At 53.8% G+C, this 17277-nt stretch overlaps 1 protein-coding gene across 11 annotated transcripts in view; it reads right to left on the reverse strand.

Annotated features, from left to right (window-relative positions):
* EPB41L2 (erythrocyte membrane protein band 4.1 like 2) overlaps window positions 1-17277 on the reverse strand; it is a 205546-nt gene that overhangs the window by 4383 nt on the left and 183886 nt on the right. For 6 of the 11 annotated variants that reach the window (XM_055312059.1, XM_055312063.1, XM_055312060.1 and 3 more), the window contains 6 exons: window positions 16201-16254; window positions 15431-15994; window positions 13464-13586; window positions 11783-11881; window positions 10148-10228; window positions 6585-6694 (listed from right to left, as the gene is read on the reverse strand). In XM_055312059.1, the coding sequence (XP_055168034.1) occupies window positions 6590-6694; window positions 10148-10228; window positions 11783-11881; window positions 13464-13586; window positions 15431-15994; window positions 16201-16254 (1026 nt within the window). In that variant the 3' untranslated portion in view covers window positions 6585-6589. The remainder of the gene's footprint in view (window positions 1-6584; window positions 6695-10147; window positions 10229-11782; window positions 11882-13463; window positions 13587-15430; window positions 15995-16200; window positions 16255-17277) is intronic. The other 5 variants (XM_055312066.1, XM_055312065.1, XM_055312064.1 and 2 more) reach the window with 2 other exon arrangements.

A 17277-nucleotide genomic window follows, 5' to 3' on the forward strand; every position in this document is an offset into this window, starting at 1 on the left:
GTGAGCTCTCTTGATGCCACTGGGCCACCAACCGGGTTTTCTTTAAAGTCAATGGCAACGTTTCTGTCCGCGTCTCTACACGGCACACTCGAGTTCCTCTACTGGAGGAACTACCACCACCAGCACTTGCAGAACATCCTGTTGGACGAAGACATCGATTTTACCTCATTTTTAAACATGATTATTTTGGTAAATATGGTTTTACTTGTTCACTTAGCTTTAGATCATAGCTGCAACTTCAAAGACACTTTGTACAAAATCAGCTTTTCTAGGATGAAGCGAGTGTTGACGGCACCACTGGGAGTGTTACTGGAAGGGTTCCCGGCAGGGGCCCCGTGGGCTGCAGCATGGATTCGGGACGGGCCAGTCCAGCCTGGCCCTGCTGCGAGGCCTGGGCCCCCGGTCCTCGTCCATGCCCTGGGCGGCCGTGAGAACCAACGCAAGTAATAAATGGCGAAGCTCCCCAACAAAGCGGGGCATGGAGCAGGCACTCGGTGATTGTTGTATCGATCTCCATACACAGTATCTCAAGTTTTGCCGGGTTCGCTTCCACATTAGGTTCAGTTCTACCCTGCAGGACGCAGGTCCAGCTCCCCCAGCGACAACCGCCCAGCCCAGGTACGTCACCCAATCCACACGCTTTCCTTCCACCCTGCGCTCCACCAAGGAAGTCGCCCTCCTGAAGGCCACCTGGCCCAGACACCGAGGCAGGCGACCTGGAGTCAAGTCTGAGCTGCAGTGCTGCTGGGGGCATCGCGGCCTCTGCCTGCCCAGGTCTGCAGGGAGCCCCACAGTAGCACATGGGGGACCCGCTCTCGCCGGGCCCTGCCACAGCTCACCACCCCCCATCCTCTGCTCGCCCCCGAGTGCCCGCACCCCGGTGTGGGCGTAGGACCTTCCCCGCTGCCTTCTGGGTGGTCCTGAGGTGCCATCCCAGCCCTTCCTCGAGGCCTCCCCTACACACCATCTTTTCTTCCACATGCCGTTCTGGGTTTACTCTGTCACAGCGATGATCCTAGTGCTTCAAGCACAAGAGTCTACACTGAGGAGTCTATGAATGGAGGCAACAGGGACGGACGTGCAAGGCAAGAATCAAGAGCAGGGGTTTGGGAGGGAAGACCGAAACTATTGGATTCTATCATCGGGAAGCAAGCTCTAACTGCCTGTCTTCCCCACCACTTCCACCTGCTGATTTTGGGCGGTTCGCAGGCTCATTTCCTGTCCTCGTGTGAAGGAGCCGCATCCATGCTGTCCTGGGAGGACACGATAGCTTTCCCAAATCTCTGAAATCTCTGAAAGTCTGACAAAGATTCCTCTAATACTTAGTATTTGGCCCTAAGGCATAAGGTTCTGCTTCAGTCTCCTAGGTCTAAGTCTCGTGGGGACGTGACATGAAGGTGTTTCCCAAAATCTTAAAGCTTCTTTTAAGAAATGAATGGGCTAGAAGAGGTCAGTCAATGTGCTGTATTCTAGCTACACCTCTATCAGGCTTAGGTTCCTAAGATGAGGGGAGTGGACGGCATCTCTGCAGCATCAGAGTCACGTTTAAAAAAACTGCATCAAACCGTTGTTTCAGGAAGAAAACCTTTGAAACCACATATGAACAGAACTCACCAAGTACCCGTCTGGTGTTTGCCTAGAACAGGAGGCTCAGTGGGAATCCAAAGGATTCATCTCTAGACCCAATTCACTAGATTATTAGTAAGTTATTAGTTTACTTTTTTCCCTAATGTTTTTAAATCCAGTATATTGTTTCCTACTCAGCACGTCTCGATTCCAAACAGCCGGAGGTGAGTACTGGCCACCGTGATGGATGATCCACACACACACCTGCCCCACAGCTGACAAAGCTCGTGATACTCGGGAGCAAATAACCGCAGGGACAACGTGTCCGTGAAGGTGACCCTCACGGGGTTAGGGGCGCCTCACACACGTCTTGGTTACCAGAGCACAATTCCCCCCGAATGCCACACCTCCCATGTCCAGAAAGCAGCATCAGGGATGACTAACATGAGAGGCTGTCCAGACGTGACACCACGCTCCGCTCTGCCCATGGATGGCATTCGCGGGTCCTGAGTACAGGCGCTGATGCAGATTACTTCATTCTCGAGGCTTCTGTTTAAAAAGTGTTGAGGGAGGGCACCCGGGGGGCTTGGGGTGACCCCGGGGTCCCAGGATCGAGTCCTGTGTCGGGCCCCCCTCAGGGAGCCTGCCTCTCCCTCAGCCTGGGTGTCCGGGTCTCTCGAGGAAGAGAGGAATAAATGCTCCTTCCTCACCAGACTGGCAAAGTCTTATTAAATTCTTTAAAAAAGTCTTAGGATTTCAGCGTCAGCAAAGGTGTGGGGCAACAGGGATGCTCGTAAAGTGCAAGTGGGAGCCTCCCCTCGCAGAACGGGATCAGCGGGGGCTCCTCCTCCAAGGCACTTGTCAGCAGGTGCTCGCTTCCCGCCTGGCGTTCCAGCTCATCTTGAAGCCCGGACTCAGAACAGTCAGCTTGAATCCTACGGTCTCCTTCAGAAATCCATGGTGGTGGACACGCGACAGCAAAGGAAGCTTCCTGAATGCGCACTCTCCCGACCCCCTGCACCTGCGGGCTGTCCCCGTGGCCCAGGTGACTGTACCAGCCCCGCAGGGCACTCGCCCTCGTGGTCAGTCCTCGGGACCCACCCACCCTCTCGGGGCTCCCGTGCTCTGGGGTTCCCAGGGTAGCCTCCCGCCCTCTCCCTCCTGCTGACTCCGGAGCGGCCTCACTCCTGCCACAGGCATCCTCCCTCCAGGATGCGTGCCCTGACCTTCTGACCTGCCCCTCCTGCGCAGGACCTGCTGAGACTTCTCACAGGGCCTGGCACCTCCAGACCCCTGCCCCCAGGGACGCCCCACCTGCACCTCTCGGACACACTGCCCCCACCCCCGTGGATGCCCCACCTGCACCTCCCGACCTCCCTGCATGGACGCCCCACCTTCATCTCCTGACCTCCCCGTGCAGATGCCCCAACTGCACCTCCCGACACCCCCCCCGGTGGACGCCCCACCGGCACCTCCTGACACCCCCTCTGCCCCCGTCCCCGCGCAGACGCCCCACCTGCGTCTCGGACTCCACGTCTCTGGGAACGGCATTGCAGCGCTTACTTATTCTGGGAGTCAGAGGGATGAAGCCCGCTGGCCCCGCGAGTCATAAAGGCCTTCCCCGGAGCCCTGGGAACCACTCTTTAGGGCCTCCCAGCACCCAGTTCGCGACGGCACAGCCAAGGGGCAGGCAGGAGGACACGCAGGATGCAGACTGGCCCCCCTCCAGACCCGCGGAGATGCCCCCTCGCACATGCTGCTCAGCCCACCCGGCCAGGCCCAGCCCAGGCCCCCGGGGCCCCCCCATCCCAACACCACGACACACAGCTTGGCTTTAAGGCGGCTTAGCTGCGAGGAGCAGCCCTGGTTCTGGGCCTGACATCGCAGGAACCCCTGACCCGAGCCTGAGGCCCTGCTCCCCTCCCGGGCCATCGTCCACAAGGCCTCACAGCTCTCACAGTCACGGGGCACGGCAGCCCTCCACTTCTCTCCATGAGCCCCAGCCCCTGGAGCTTGACTTGTAAGGGCCTGGCGGGGCGGCCAGGCCTCTACAGCCCCCCGTCCTCCCTCCTCTCCCCCCTTCCTGCCCCCCTCCCCCGCCTCCCCCCACGTGTCCTCAACCCGGCCAGGCCTCACTCTGCCCCCAGGTGCCGGTTCCCGTACCGCATCACGTGCAGAACCACAGCTCGTTTCTCCGTGTTTCCGTTTCTCCGTGTTTCTCCCCCCCCACCCCCACCCCGCCGTGGACCCCTCCTCGGGAAGGACGACCCATCTGCTGTTTACCACCTTGATGGGCTGGATGCTCAAGGCCTAGCTCTACCCTCACATGCTGGTACTCATTTAATATTTCTTTAACAGATGAATGGATCTTTCCAAGTTCATCTAGTTTGCTCACCTTCCATGTGAATTTACATTTTACCTGCCCCGATCTGTTTGACGAGGCTGCTTCTAAAGGTTGTCCTGAGACAAACTTCAAAGGCCGTGCGTATGCGCGTCTGCATGGTGCGTGTGCCTCTGCGTGGACACAAGCCCACTGCGAAAATGGGTAGGGTCCTCGGGGTAACAGACAGAACTGATCCCCTCTAAGACTTATTAAAATGCCACAAATCCAACTGCAGTGTTGGCCACACTCACACTGGGCACTAATTTTCATCTTCTGCTCCTGATCAAGTAACGTAACTTAGCAGAAACACCCAATACTTTTGTATTCGTGTGACACCACGTTCACTCATCACCGTGTCAGGAAAGGCCGGCTGCACCGGACGCCCCAGCGTCTCACGGTTTGAGTCTCCAACTCCCGACAGCAGCTAAGAAAGTCCTCAGCCTCACATATAACACAGCACACCTGTTCAGTCTAGTGGATGTGCTGCTCACACTCACATTTTCAGTGATTTCTGCTTGTGGGCCTCTTGAACATCTTGTGTTGAAAACAGCATCTCACGTATAGGGAGTGAGGCTGTGGACAGAAGACGAGCACTGAAAAGTCAGTTGTATCTCCCTAAACCAGCAACAGGGAGAGAAGATTTGTAAGACCTTCTTTGGGTAAAAAATCATACAAGCTTATTGGAAGATATTAAAAAAATACCGACATAAATAGAGATATTTTATGTTTGTGGGAAGAAGTGATCCTTACCACACTGAGCTCCAAACCAGACGCAGTTCCAGTTAAAACACCACCGGGTCATCTCAGAACCAACAATCTGATTCTGAAATTTCTGTGGTACAGAAAGAGCCCAGAACAGACCAGACATCCCTGGAGGAAACACGGCTGGGGAGACACAGCCTACCAGGGACGAAGCCTCATCTTAGAGCTATGGTAACGTGGACGGTACGGCGTCCGAGCAGGGACAGACATACGGACTCACGGAACCACGGGGCCCACGAGGTCCCCACACATATGAGGGACTTGACATGCGACCTGCAGGTGGGGGAGTGACAACAGGCTCAACACCCAGGGCTGGAGGTGAGGGGCGGGGGGTGGATGACGATGGGCTCAGCACCCATGGCTGGAACGCTGGCTATGCCGGCAGGACACGAGCCATCCCCACACAGGAACCATTTCTCATGGACCAAGAGTTTCTATACAGAAGGTGACGTTAAGTACGCGAACGACCATGGCTCTAAACCGCAGGGTACCGGGGGCGTGAGCCACAAGGGAAAGCGTGATAGTCCCACGTCGTGACCTCTGCTAGTAAGTGCAGCCAGCGCACCAACATACGGACCCGGACAGCAAAGACCAGCCACAGCCTGAGGCATTTGCAGCAAAGACACCAAGGAAGGGCTGGCGCGTGGACTCTGCCGGGAGCAGCAAGAACCAGAACGCCAGGTGTCCTTCACATGAACCAGTTTGGTCAGAGGGGAGGCGGTGCTGTGGCGGGGGCCACGCCGTCCCCAAGGGGGGACATGTGCATCCTGTGAGGCGCCGTCGACTAACCCATCAGTGTACACAATGCGGTACAAACAGAACGGCAACCCTGGTACACGTGCCAAGCAACAAAACCCACCTCTTCCATGCGCCATCGTGGACGTTAGCAGCACTCAACAGCGGTGATCCCGTCACACGGGAACGGCGTCACCAGCCGGCTGCCAGCACAGAGGTCGTTTCCGACCTGCTGGCGTAACTAAGAATGTCCTCAACACGCTGGTGGCAAGTCCTCGTGTGCATGTCTGCTTATCTCAGATAAACGCTCACGGTGGTTTACACGGCAGGCTCACGAGCTGGGTTTTGCCAAACTGTCCCCAGAAAACAGGACCCATTTAAAAAGCAGCAGGGGATCATCACCTTCCCTCTCACAGCCTCCTGAACACGAGCTAAAAACAAACTTCGCCGGATGCGTCAGTGAAAACGTACACGCGGAGTTTTTAATTTGTATTTAAGGATAATGAGGCTGAACAGTTTTGATTGTTCACGTAGCTTCTATGTGGTTTGCTGGGTTAATGTTTTGCCCACCATTCACTCATTTGAGACAGAGACACCAAGGGAGCATGAGCAGGGGGAGAGGCAGAGGGAGCCAGGCCCCTGTGGGAGCCGGAGGTGGGACTCGATCCCGGGACCCCGGGGCCACGGCCTGAGCCCAAGGCAGACAAGACACTCACCCGCTGAGCCCCGGGTGCCCCAAGTGCTTGATTTCTGGATGCAACACAAGAGTCCATGATCTGTCCCTGACACGGATCCCCCTCTGCACAGTGAACTGTCACTTCATCCTTTAAGTTCTCAAGGTTCACGAGCCACAGCCATCTTTCCTTTACGCGTCACTCCTCACATGTGTTGAGGGCTTTTGGTCAGGCCCCCGTGGTGCCCTTCCCGCAAAGGGCCTCCCGTAAGGCGGACGTCAGTGAAGACAGCCCCTACCGAGGTCCTAGGCCAACAGGACACCCCAGGGCGTCGCCACAGCTGCCGTCTGCGCCCGTCACCACCACATGCGGGGACCTGGGTGATGAGGTTGGGAGCACCGGGCGGAGCCCAGGCACACACGGTGCCAGGTGCAGTGGCCTCCGCGCAGGGCGCCGACTCTTACCTTGCCTACTCCTCCCCTTCGTCCAGCTCCGTCTCCTTGTGCACCACCACTCTCGTCACCGACATGTCGGGGTGCTGCTCCCGGGCTTCCCGGATGGCCTGCGCCAGCGCCTGTGGGGTCAGGACAGAGCACGGTCAGCCAGGCCCTGGCTGCGCTGCTCCCGGGCGGCTCCAGCTCCGGCGCACACGGGAAGCAGGACCGGCCGCGGGCTTGGGCTCACGGTGGCCGACACTCCGTTGCCCCACACTTCCCACTTTCCAGTCGTTTCAAATAATGACCACGTAGAACAGAAGGAACCTGCGCACTCGAGCCGGCCTCACGCTCGCCAAGATTGGCAGGACACAGACCCTGAGCTCGTACAGTCACCTGCAGCCACCACTAAGGTCGTGTGGCTCCCGGAGCAGCGGGGAGACCCTGGGCCCACCTCCAGTTCCCCCAGGGCCTGCTGTCCTCCCTCAGGGGCCCCCACTGCTGGAGGCCAAGTGTTGCGGGAAAGACCCCCGGACTTCCAGGGCAGCAGCAGGGGGCATACAGCGAGCAGAGTGCAAGAGGCAGCACAGACAGTCCTTCAAGTACAGGTCTCTGCTCCACAGTCAGAACCACCGGGGCGGTGAGGTCAGCGGTCACGCTCGAGGCCACCGCCGTGGGGCTGCAGGCAGGAGCAGGGCGCGGGGGCCCCCGCCAGCTCATAGGCTCTTCCAGGAAGCAGTGGAGTTTCTTCATATTTTATCAGAAGATAAAGTACGTACAAGTGTCGTGACAAAGTGGACAGATCCGCTCCTCTGTGGGAGAGAGGTTTACAGGTGTCCCGGGGGGGAGGCGGCGCAGACGGCCCTCAAACTCTAAGAAGATGTCCAGAGAAGAGGGAAGTCTTGGGGGAAACTATGTGCCTGAACCAAGTGCCCCCCCCCACCCTGTCCTCTTCCTGTGTCATCTGCCTACGGGGACAAGGGCGCCTCTCATCTGCTGTCTGGCCAACAGAGCCTGCAGCCTCATTCCACACACACAGTGGTAAAGCCGCAGAGACCTGCACGGTTTTATGCCCAAGACGTCACAAGGAAGTCTGGAAGACGCTGGAGGTACTTAGGTCCCCACCAGGGAGCAGGTTGTGGGGCTGGGGTGGGGGGGAGCAGCAACAGGGTGGCCCAGGACCGAGGGGGGACGGGCGATCCGCACGGACGAGCCCGTGTTGCTGTCTGGAGTCCGGTCTGGGAGGAACGGCCTTGCTGGAGCCAGTGCAGGTGCTCACCTCTGCTCCACCCAAGGAGCTGCCCCGTGAAGCACAGAGGGTGACAGGGAAACAAATGATGCCCAGGGGAAGGGGACACGCGTGACACATGCCTCGAGTAGCAGGGAAGGAGGGAAAACCGAAAGCCGCCCAATGGTCTCCAAACACATGTGAAATCCGTTCACCGTTAGTTCCGTCACTCTGCAGTATCCGCATGTGAAACGAAATACTGCAAAATGTCAACTTATGAGACAACGGGAGAGACTGTGCACAAACGATCACATCCTCCTGCCAAACCGGGAGGTTATTTCACGGCAAAGGAGCAGACATGGTGAGGGGCGAGCGCGGTGCCCCGTCCCGGCGCGGAGTGGGTGCACGCGGGGCAGCCGCCTGCGACGCAGCCTCTTAAGCACAGGACCCCTGTTGTCTTTGCTGCTCAGGGGGAGGGTTTCTCCCCATGGTTATGATTCTCCTGAGACAGGACAAGGGCTGAAGAAGGGGCCGGGACAGCGCAGACCCCATGAGGAGGGCTTCGGCTGTCGGCAGGAAGTGGTTTCCCTCTGCCTGTGAACACGTGCGTGGTGTCGCTGCAGGCTTTCAGGGGAGGGAGCTTTGTGAGCTCAGGGGACAGGTGCGCCTGAAGCCAGTTACACGGACTCAAGGAGGTCCGTGTGCCTTACAACTACCCGCGAACGCGTCACGGAAGCTTAGCCCCTCTTCTCTCCTCTGGCATCGGCCCTTGGTCTTTAATCGGGCAGACGCGGGATGCACCGAGCAAGGCCATGTTCCTGCAGTCTCAGGGTCAGGCTGCGGCCTCCTCCTAAGGGGGGTCAGCAACGGGCATCCCACTGGCACTCCCATTTCAGACCCTGTCTTCATCATTTGCTGCTCAGAAGCTGTATTGTCACCAAAGGCGGGCCGGTGGGAAGGCACAGAAAACCGGGGAGATCCCTGATGGGGAGCGTGGCCCAGGAAGGCCGGGAGGGTGCACGTCCAGTGGCCAGATGGGCAGCAGAAGTAACGACCTGGAAGGCCTGGATTTCCACTTCCCGCCGAAGAGCGCAGGCCTGGGCCTCTCCCCCACGGGGGCCTCTCCCCCACGGGGGCATACACATTCCCGCTAGAGGCCAGCAGGGAAGGGAGCACTTGCTCCGTCCAGACCGTCCCAGCAGAGCATCCCTCCCCGTGCAGAGCAGGAAGCTGGGCCTCCACGAAGTCAGCCAGGCTCCCCGGCGGGCAGGCGGGCCCAGCCAGCTACCCCGAGCCCTTATGACAAAGTCCAAGTTCAGAGGCAGGGCAGCCCTTCTCTGACCTCAGAGCGCGCTCAGGGATGAGACACGCAGGAAAGAGGGAAGCCAAGTCATGTTTACAGGGCTCTAGAAAAACATAGTTTTCTTTTTAGGCAGAGAAGAGCATCTCTCTGGTCACACAGAGTGAGCTTTTTTAAAAGTGGGACATCCTGTTCTCCAAACTCTGTTTCCTGAGCTCCACGTTGCATCAGAGCCGGGCAGCGATCATCTGTTCTGACGCCCCAGCCAAGATGCTCAACTGAATGTCTCTAACAACTTAAACAGTTAAGAGTCTTCCATGTTCTATCTCCCTTTCTGATATTTCCTACCCATTTCTTCTCCACTTTCCTTTAAAGCAGAGTTAAAGTCACTCTGAAAATCACAAAACAAAAAATTCTCATCAGCTGAGGCCTCTGCCTAAAACTAAAGCTCCTTCCACGTCACCAGCAGTCCGGCCCTCCTCTCCTGCATTCCTAAGCCACGCACTGGGCTCGGGTAAACAGCAGCTGGAAGCACGATTCTCTTAAGCAGCTTCTGAAGCCATGTATGGCGTCACTTTGTGGGGGGCCTCGGACTTTTCTCCCGCCCCTTGAAAATAGTAATAATCAGGGGACACACCTCAGGTAAATAGCCCAACTTGTCTAACGCTGTAAAAAATACTTTGTGAGTTCCTTAAAGTCGGTCTGAGTCAAACTTGGTGACTTTTCTTAGTGTCATTATGCTGCCATTCAGTGTTTAATCCACGATGGGCCTAAACCCAGGCCCACAAGAATTAACTAGTGGTTGCCGGGAATCCTCGCGATTACTTGGACCCAAAAGCACACGGGAAGCCAGTGGGAAATGAACAGCCGTCACGTGCTGCACTGCTTTGGCCTGAGGGAGGCTCCCGGGACAGGCCATGTCTCGGGTGGGACGCGTCTATGCCTAGGAGATGACTCCATCCAGAAGGCATGGGGAGAAGGGGCCAGACACGGGGACACGACCCCACGACACCTGCCAAACCAAGAGACACGGTCACTTTCAGAACCAGAGCTGCAGGTCTTTACCTGGTCATGATCAATGTCTGCATCTCCCGTAATCACGATGCGTTTCTCAATTCTTGTTTCAGATATGCCACCTTTCACAGTCTAAAGGCCATAAAGAAAACAAAATCAAGGAGACAGCACTCATTACAGCACGTTCATGCTCATGGGAGGGAAAGGGAGCAACCACGCTGCGTGGAGAAGACGGGTGTTCCGGAAACTATCTTTAAGCTCAACAGAGATTCCTATTGTTAAAGTTGCAGCATCTGTAAGTCGTCCTCAACTGAAAGCAGCTTTAAAATTGACGTATCAAGATTCAGGGCAAATGAAGAGGAGACGGATGCCATTTAATCCAAAAAGTTCCGCTGGGACATTCCACTACCATTCCCCTGAGTGTACGATTCCCCAATCGGCCCATTTGTTAAAACAGGAAAGAAGAAAGGACTCTCTGGTTTATACAGAGTTACAAGGAATCCTAACGATCTAGGTCCCCAGTTTAGGTTTGGGAATTGCTTGGTGTCACCATTTTGACGGCCTGATTCTCCTACAAATCCACCCATAATGTTTTCATTTGGTTTAGTGCAGAAGAAAAAAGAGGACTTGGATTTGGTTTAAGGTGAAGATACACGAGGGTGACATAAGGATTTCTGTTCGACGTCTGACCTGACTACAGCCTCTGCATGTCCGCGCCTGCCAACAACAACCGTGAGCAGACCTGGGCAGGAGCCCCACCCGAGCGGCCACGCGGTCCGCGGCACAGTCTGGGACACGGAGGCTGACGAGAGCATATGGCTGCAAGCTGAGCCCCGAGAGGGACACAGCCAATCTCTACAACCCCCATCAACTATGTACTAGGCCACACTGATCGCGCTTTTTTGTGAGAGACCAAGCCGACCACTAGCCTGGACAGCCCCATACGCTTTAAAACGAGTGCCATTACCATCTCGTGTTTACGTGGCACTTTTTTAATTTACAAAGTTTCTGGCTGAAATACAGCATAAAGGATACACTGAAAACCTTTAAGCACTAACAAAACGTGAGAGGTAGATGGAAAAGGAAACGTGGGGAGACAACGTTGGAGTCAGAAATCGGGCGATGGCCGCGCGCCTCAGAATCACCGGGGGGCTCGTATGCCCGTCCCAGGCTTTCGGTAGATCGGGCATGGGGCCGCAGGACACACACTCCTAACCAGTCCCGGGAGAGCCTGCTGCTGCTGGTCTGGAGACCACACTCGAGAATCACTGGTCATCTGGTGTCAAACCTTTAGAGAATGAGAATGACCTGGAAAAATGCCCCATCTCCAACATATGAACACCTTAGATCAATGAGGGGAAAATTATGTTCCTTGAACAACTTGCTGAAAATCCTGAATGATGGCCTTGCTTCTGTCAGGAGGCTTCGTGTGTACTTGCCAACCTCGTGCTTCCACTGTTCCCATGCTCCCTCTCTGCTCCTGCAGCGCCCTGACCTACAGCTACGCATGACCTGTTTTTATTCCCTTGTACTTCACAAAAATACATTTGCCAATGGAGCCCAATTTCTTGGATACTTGAAGTCCAGGCACTTTTACTCCACGGGGCTATCACTTTGAGGCAGGTGTAGGAACAAGCAGTTCAGAACAGACCCCTGTTGGCAAGGTCCCACCCTGGACTGCCTTACCTTGGTGATGTGCGTTGTGGTCGTTGTCGACACGGACTCAGATGTGATGGTTTGCGCCGTCAGTAATGTTCCGGAGTCACCACCAGCCCCGCCGTCAATCTTTGGATAGTTGGAGGAAAAATACAAAGTAATGCTTAATTTCCATCATGTGGCCAGAGAAGACCCTCCCCATCGAACATGCATGCTGTGAGCTCTTTGAGGTCGGCAGTCAGCTTAGCTGCCTGGCCCTTGCATGTCTGTAGTGGTGATTTATGGAGCAGGAGGCTGCTGGCCTTTAAACAGAGTCAAGGCGAAGGCTAAATGCACGTGGAGAGGCAAAGCCCCAGGAGGGAGGGGGAAAAAAGGGAAGAATCAAGTAGAAAATGGGACTAAAAGCTACAAGGGTCACGAGACAGTTCGAATGAAGGTCTCTTGCAGAAACTGGAAAGAGAAACTAAAGAGCCAGACAGAACAGGGTCCACAGTGGCTGCGAGTGCTGAGTTTGTACATGTTTTCTCATCTATGGAGCAAGAGAACCAGACTAGGATGGTGTAGACCCACTGATGTGGCTATCGGCTTATCTCTAGTCGTTGCTGGAATACTTGGGATGAACTTACACGTGGACACACACACTTTACTACGTGTGCAGCCTTGTGTTCTCTCTGTACGTATATATGAACCCCACACATGTCTCTAATCGGGTTTTAACTTGTTTGCCTTGATACTAACAAGGCAGAAAGTTCTAGAGTTTACCAGAGCAAATATGGAACAAATTAGTGGCCTAAGCGTATACGTGAAGGTCACCAACACACTCATCTCCCACGTCCTGATGTTGACGCAAGGCAATAACCAGGAAGCCCAGAGCCTGAGTTACGGGGAAGTTCCTGTCAAATGTAAGTCATGTACCTGCATCTACCGGGGCACTTACTGTACTCCCGACACGCGAGTGCGTGCTCTCCCTCAACAGCTAATCCTGAGAAACCTGTGTTTGCATGGTTCTATGTACACACACGGATAACACATCTAGGATAATTTCGAAGAGTATTTGAACACGCCCACGGTAAACCTTTTAAAAAAGATTTCTGGAGAGGTCAATGATCTGCCATCACCCAGCACGGGCTGATCTGAGCTAGGACACTAAGCTCCTCAGTCAAGGAACAGTTGTATGGGTGTCTAAGCAGTTCCATGTCGAAATAATGAATCAGTATCTGCATACGGTCTAAATCAAGATCTCAAATTAAGCATATAAATCTGATTGTTACTTTGACCCATGGTATCATATTTACTAAGATCGACAATGCGTCTTCAGAAAATAATTCCACGTGTAGCAGCAGCACTGACCGTGTGTTACACGTGGCAAGCAGGAGCGGGGACTGTATCTACCCACGTGGAGCTGCAGGGGCGGGCGGCAGGATGAAGAGAGCCTCAAGGTTACCGGTCCTCAAGTTAGGTCAGACCCAATGAATTCTGTAAGATGATCTCATTCCCAAGTGTGTACCAGCGTGCCCGTCCTTCACAAGCACGTGTACGCTGCCCGCCCCCCCGCCCGACCCCGACTGTCGCAATCTAAGTCAGGATATGGCAGGTTGGAGTGCAGTGAAGACACCAGGATGCGCAACGTTACAACAAAGTCAGAAACATGTAAAAATGGACACAAAGCAAGGAAAAGAACTCAAATAGTCCAAATCTAGAGTTTTTGTACCTGTGGAGACTCATATGTGATGGTTTTGGTCTCAGTTTGGACAATAGGGACTTCCTTGGTGGAGATTTCTGTCCTTTGTGAGGCATCAGAAATTGTTACCATCTCTGTTTTTACCACTGGTGGCTGAGGTAGAAAGGAAGGGAAAAATAAATTCTAGACGTCACAAAGTAAGTGTTTAACGGAGCCTTCAAAAATAATTGTAAAAAAAAAATCCAAACACACACTCATGCACAAGAGTTAAGATAAATAAAACAAAAGACACAAGAGAAAAACAGTTTCCTTAAAAAGTCACACGTGTGCGCATCTGGAGAATCGGCTACCACGATGGCTCCCTAACTCACGGCACACTTCCCATTACCGCTGTCCCATCGCATGTCAACCGTGGCGCGTGCGAGACACACTCTGCAGTGTTGGAGCACGTTGTAACAAGATGGAAAAGAGAACCAAACAGAGCGAACTATGTGACGTGACTGGTCTCCGTGTTCCTGCAGCTTAATGAACCACACGGTGCGCGTGAAGGCTCGTGGTCTTTACCCGGCACATCAGCTATGGGGATTAGGGTTTTCCCCAAAAAGACTCTTCTACTTCATCGACAGACTTTCTACTTTGAGCATCTTCCAGTAGCATTTTTTTTTCCACTTACACTGGTCTAAGGCTTGCAGTGCTTCTTCTGCGTTACAGAAGTTAAAATGTTACATCTAGAATTCTCCACCAACATTGCATGACTGGCTTTGAACAGTTAAAACATTAAGGAACAGGGTCAGACAGGGTCAGGCCTTTGCAGTGTCCTCTGCTGGGCACATGCGTTTACTGCACCACAGACCATGCTGCTACCAAAATACTACAGGCACTTGCCTTGAGAGAATATTCCCAAATGTAATTATTTAAAGAGGAACAGCATATAGTAAATGCAGGAAATAATAGTTCAGAGCGTCCAAAGACTCTTGAAATGTCTTCTCTGAAGCACAAAGTTTAAAATATAGTAAAAATCCATTTAATTATTTCAAGATAAAGTCACTTCGAGATTTTCCAGCCCATCAAAGGGAGCAAATAGTGCCTAAAGATTTAGGATAGTGCCTAAATCGTGGGCATTTGGTTTTAGGATGAAGGAAGTCCAATGAAGGGAAACCCCCACTCAGCATAATTTTGACTCCCCTTTGAGGGACACTCGCACCTCGTGACCAAGACCTAACCTACCAAGGGCCTGGAAAGTTCTCTTTCTTGAAGAGAAAGAGTTACAACAGTCCTATCCGATGTAGATAATCCACAAAACAGACGAAAACTTGCAAATGCCCCAGAATTGAGGACAGGACAGAGGGAGAAGGGTGTCCTCCTATCCACCCGGCCAGCCCTCCACTGCTACCGGGAAGGAAAATGCTCCTAGCTGGTCTGTACGTTCCCTGGGGCCTAAGGACGGCTGGCACAGTGGTATTCAGGGAATGGGTTGTCGTCACTGCCGGATGCTGACCTCCGAGCACCACGGTCACCATGACCAGCTGCCATTTCTAAAAACGTAAAGCTGAAGGGAGAAGGAGCCAAAAAGTGAGACCCAATCACGACAAGAGCCACAGGCACACAAGCACGCTGCCCGTTGGTCAGCGATGCAGGTACAATGTGCTAATCAAACCAACGAAGAAGGCATTTAGCACGAGGAGGCGGTGCGACTACTGACAAACCACTGGAAACACCCAGAACATGCATAGAAAACGTCAAGTGTGAAAGGAGAAGGGAAAGCACCCCGGTCGGCTGCTGAAGGCGGGTTTACTGTCGTGGATCCAGGTGCAGTAAAGAAGCCAGACCCCGACGGAGCCGCGGAAACCCTAGAGAGCAGTGCTCCCGCTTCCTCCCGAGAGCGAGACCAGGGCCTCGTGGGAGCAGCTGGAGGCGGGTCAGGAGGACAGAAGGCAGGCGCTGTTCCCCTGGGGGCCAGCTCTAGAGTTTCGCTCCCGCTCGGGCCTCCCATTTACCTCTGAACAACAAATAATTTGTGGCAAAACATCAAGGTCAACAGGAGACACCTCTCCGTTAACTTTATGCGGCTCGTCCTCCGCGTCTTCGCTGCCGTCTTGCTTAGTGGCGCCTCCGTCTACACGCTTCTCTGCAGGGCTCCCGGGGGCCACTGGGCCTTCCTGGCTCTCGGCTCGCACTGCGCTCACACTGGCACCTGCCTGCGAGCCGCGGCTGCCTTGGGGTGCCGGCGCCTCCCTCTCTACCACCTGGGCTGCTCGGCCGGCTCCTTCCTCCACCTCCTCCTCCTCCTCCTCCTGTTCTTCCCTGATGGTGCCTGGGGTCACGCGGTGGTGGGGCCGGTACTCGCCCACGTCTTCCTCCTCGCTCTCACTGCCGCCGCTGCTCTCAGAAGACAGGGAGGTGGAGTCCTTCTGTGTCACGGGCTCCACCTTACGCGTGGCCCCAGGACCACTCCCAGGTGATAGCTCTTTACCGTTCAGCTCTTCCGCGATTACTCTTTCGTCTTTCCCAACCTCTGCCTGCTTCTTCTCCTCCACTACATTCAGAGTCTCATGTGAACTCTGTACGAGAAAAAAAATGGATGAGGGAAAACAAAATACATGAATAAATTAAAAAAAACGACGGAAACCAAAGTTAACTGATGGTGGTAGGTTCATGTCATGGAGAAAAAAAATAAAGATGATTATGATGGCTGACTGAAAGGGAAGCGGGGGAGCGGGGAGTCAGAAACATCAGGCAATGGTGTTAACATGGAAAAGGGGAGAACCTTAACAGCATCACTGGCTCCAGTGCAAGGCCCTTCTGACTCGGGAGCACGTTTCTGCGGAACAAAAAGCAACCGAGGACACAAATCAATAAAGGTTTACACCTCAACACCCACCAAAACAAACACATGACACTGTAAGACAATGGCAAGAATCGACATCCACAAAAATCTTTGCTCAAGGTGACATGGAGGACAATCCAGACAAAATGCAAAAAGTTTATGAAAGGACACAAAACACACAGAACGCCAGCATCCTCCCAAAGACATAAAATGCTGATTCCAAGTCATGCATATCAGCTCTCCTCATTTAGCTGAGAGGGTGGGAAGAGAAAAGGAGTCACACCAAAGCTCACTGAGGAGACGTGAAACTGTAAGACTTTCAAAACCTATTCACTAAACGGTTTTGATTTTAACCAGACGGTAAAGCCTGGCCTGAAACCCCGATCCCTGAGTGGACACAGCGTCAATGGGATGGCACCTCTATTTTCTGCTGGCTCATTTAAAAAACAGCTGTAATTGGCAAGATTAGCGCTGGTCTCAGAGAGCTATTAACACAAAGATGTTGTCGTTGCAGAAATGGTTATTAGCATCCCAAGTCACAGAACAGGTTAGCAAAAGGGTATTTTAACGTCAGGGTGGATGTCAATGATAGCTCTAAGTGCTTTCTTCTGGAATTTATTTTCTCCAAACTAGCATCTTTGGAAACTGAAATGAACCAAGTTTATTATCTGAGATGTTTATTCCTGGCCCCTCATCCCACCCCCACATCTAATTCTTGGGAGCAAATTAAGTAGTACAGTGTTACTAAACACCTGTTGACCAAATACATGAGTCCTATAAATCACTATGCTTCCCTGTTGATAATGTAGAAACATCCGTGCAAAGGAGTTTTTAAAGCTCACAACATTCCTTAAACTTATCCTGAAAGGTGGGAGGGCTACTTTACACTGATAAAAATGAAGCCAACTTTTTAACATTCAGGTGACGGGGCAGCCTGAGATCTCACCAAATCCTAGTTCTGCGAGAGAGAGAGTAGCCCTGCTGACTCAAGAAGGTATCTCCCTGCTGAACGGAGGG

Source organism: Nyctereutes procyonoides, unplaced genomic scaffold (genome assembly GCF_905146905.1).
Source record: "Nyctereutes procyonoides isolate TBG_1078 unplaced genomic scaffold, NYPRO_anot_genome, whole genome shotgun sequence".
Lineage (NCBI taxonomy): Eukaryota > Metazoa > Chordata > Mammalia > Carnivora > Canidae > Nyctereutes > Nyctereutes procyonoides.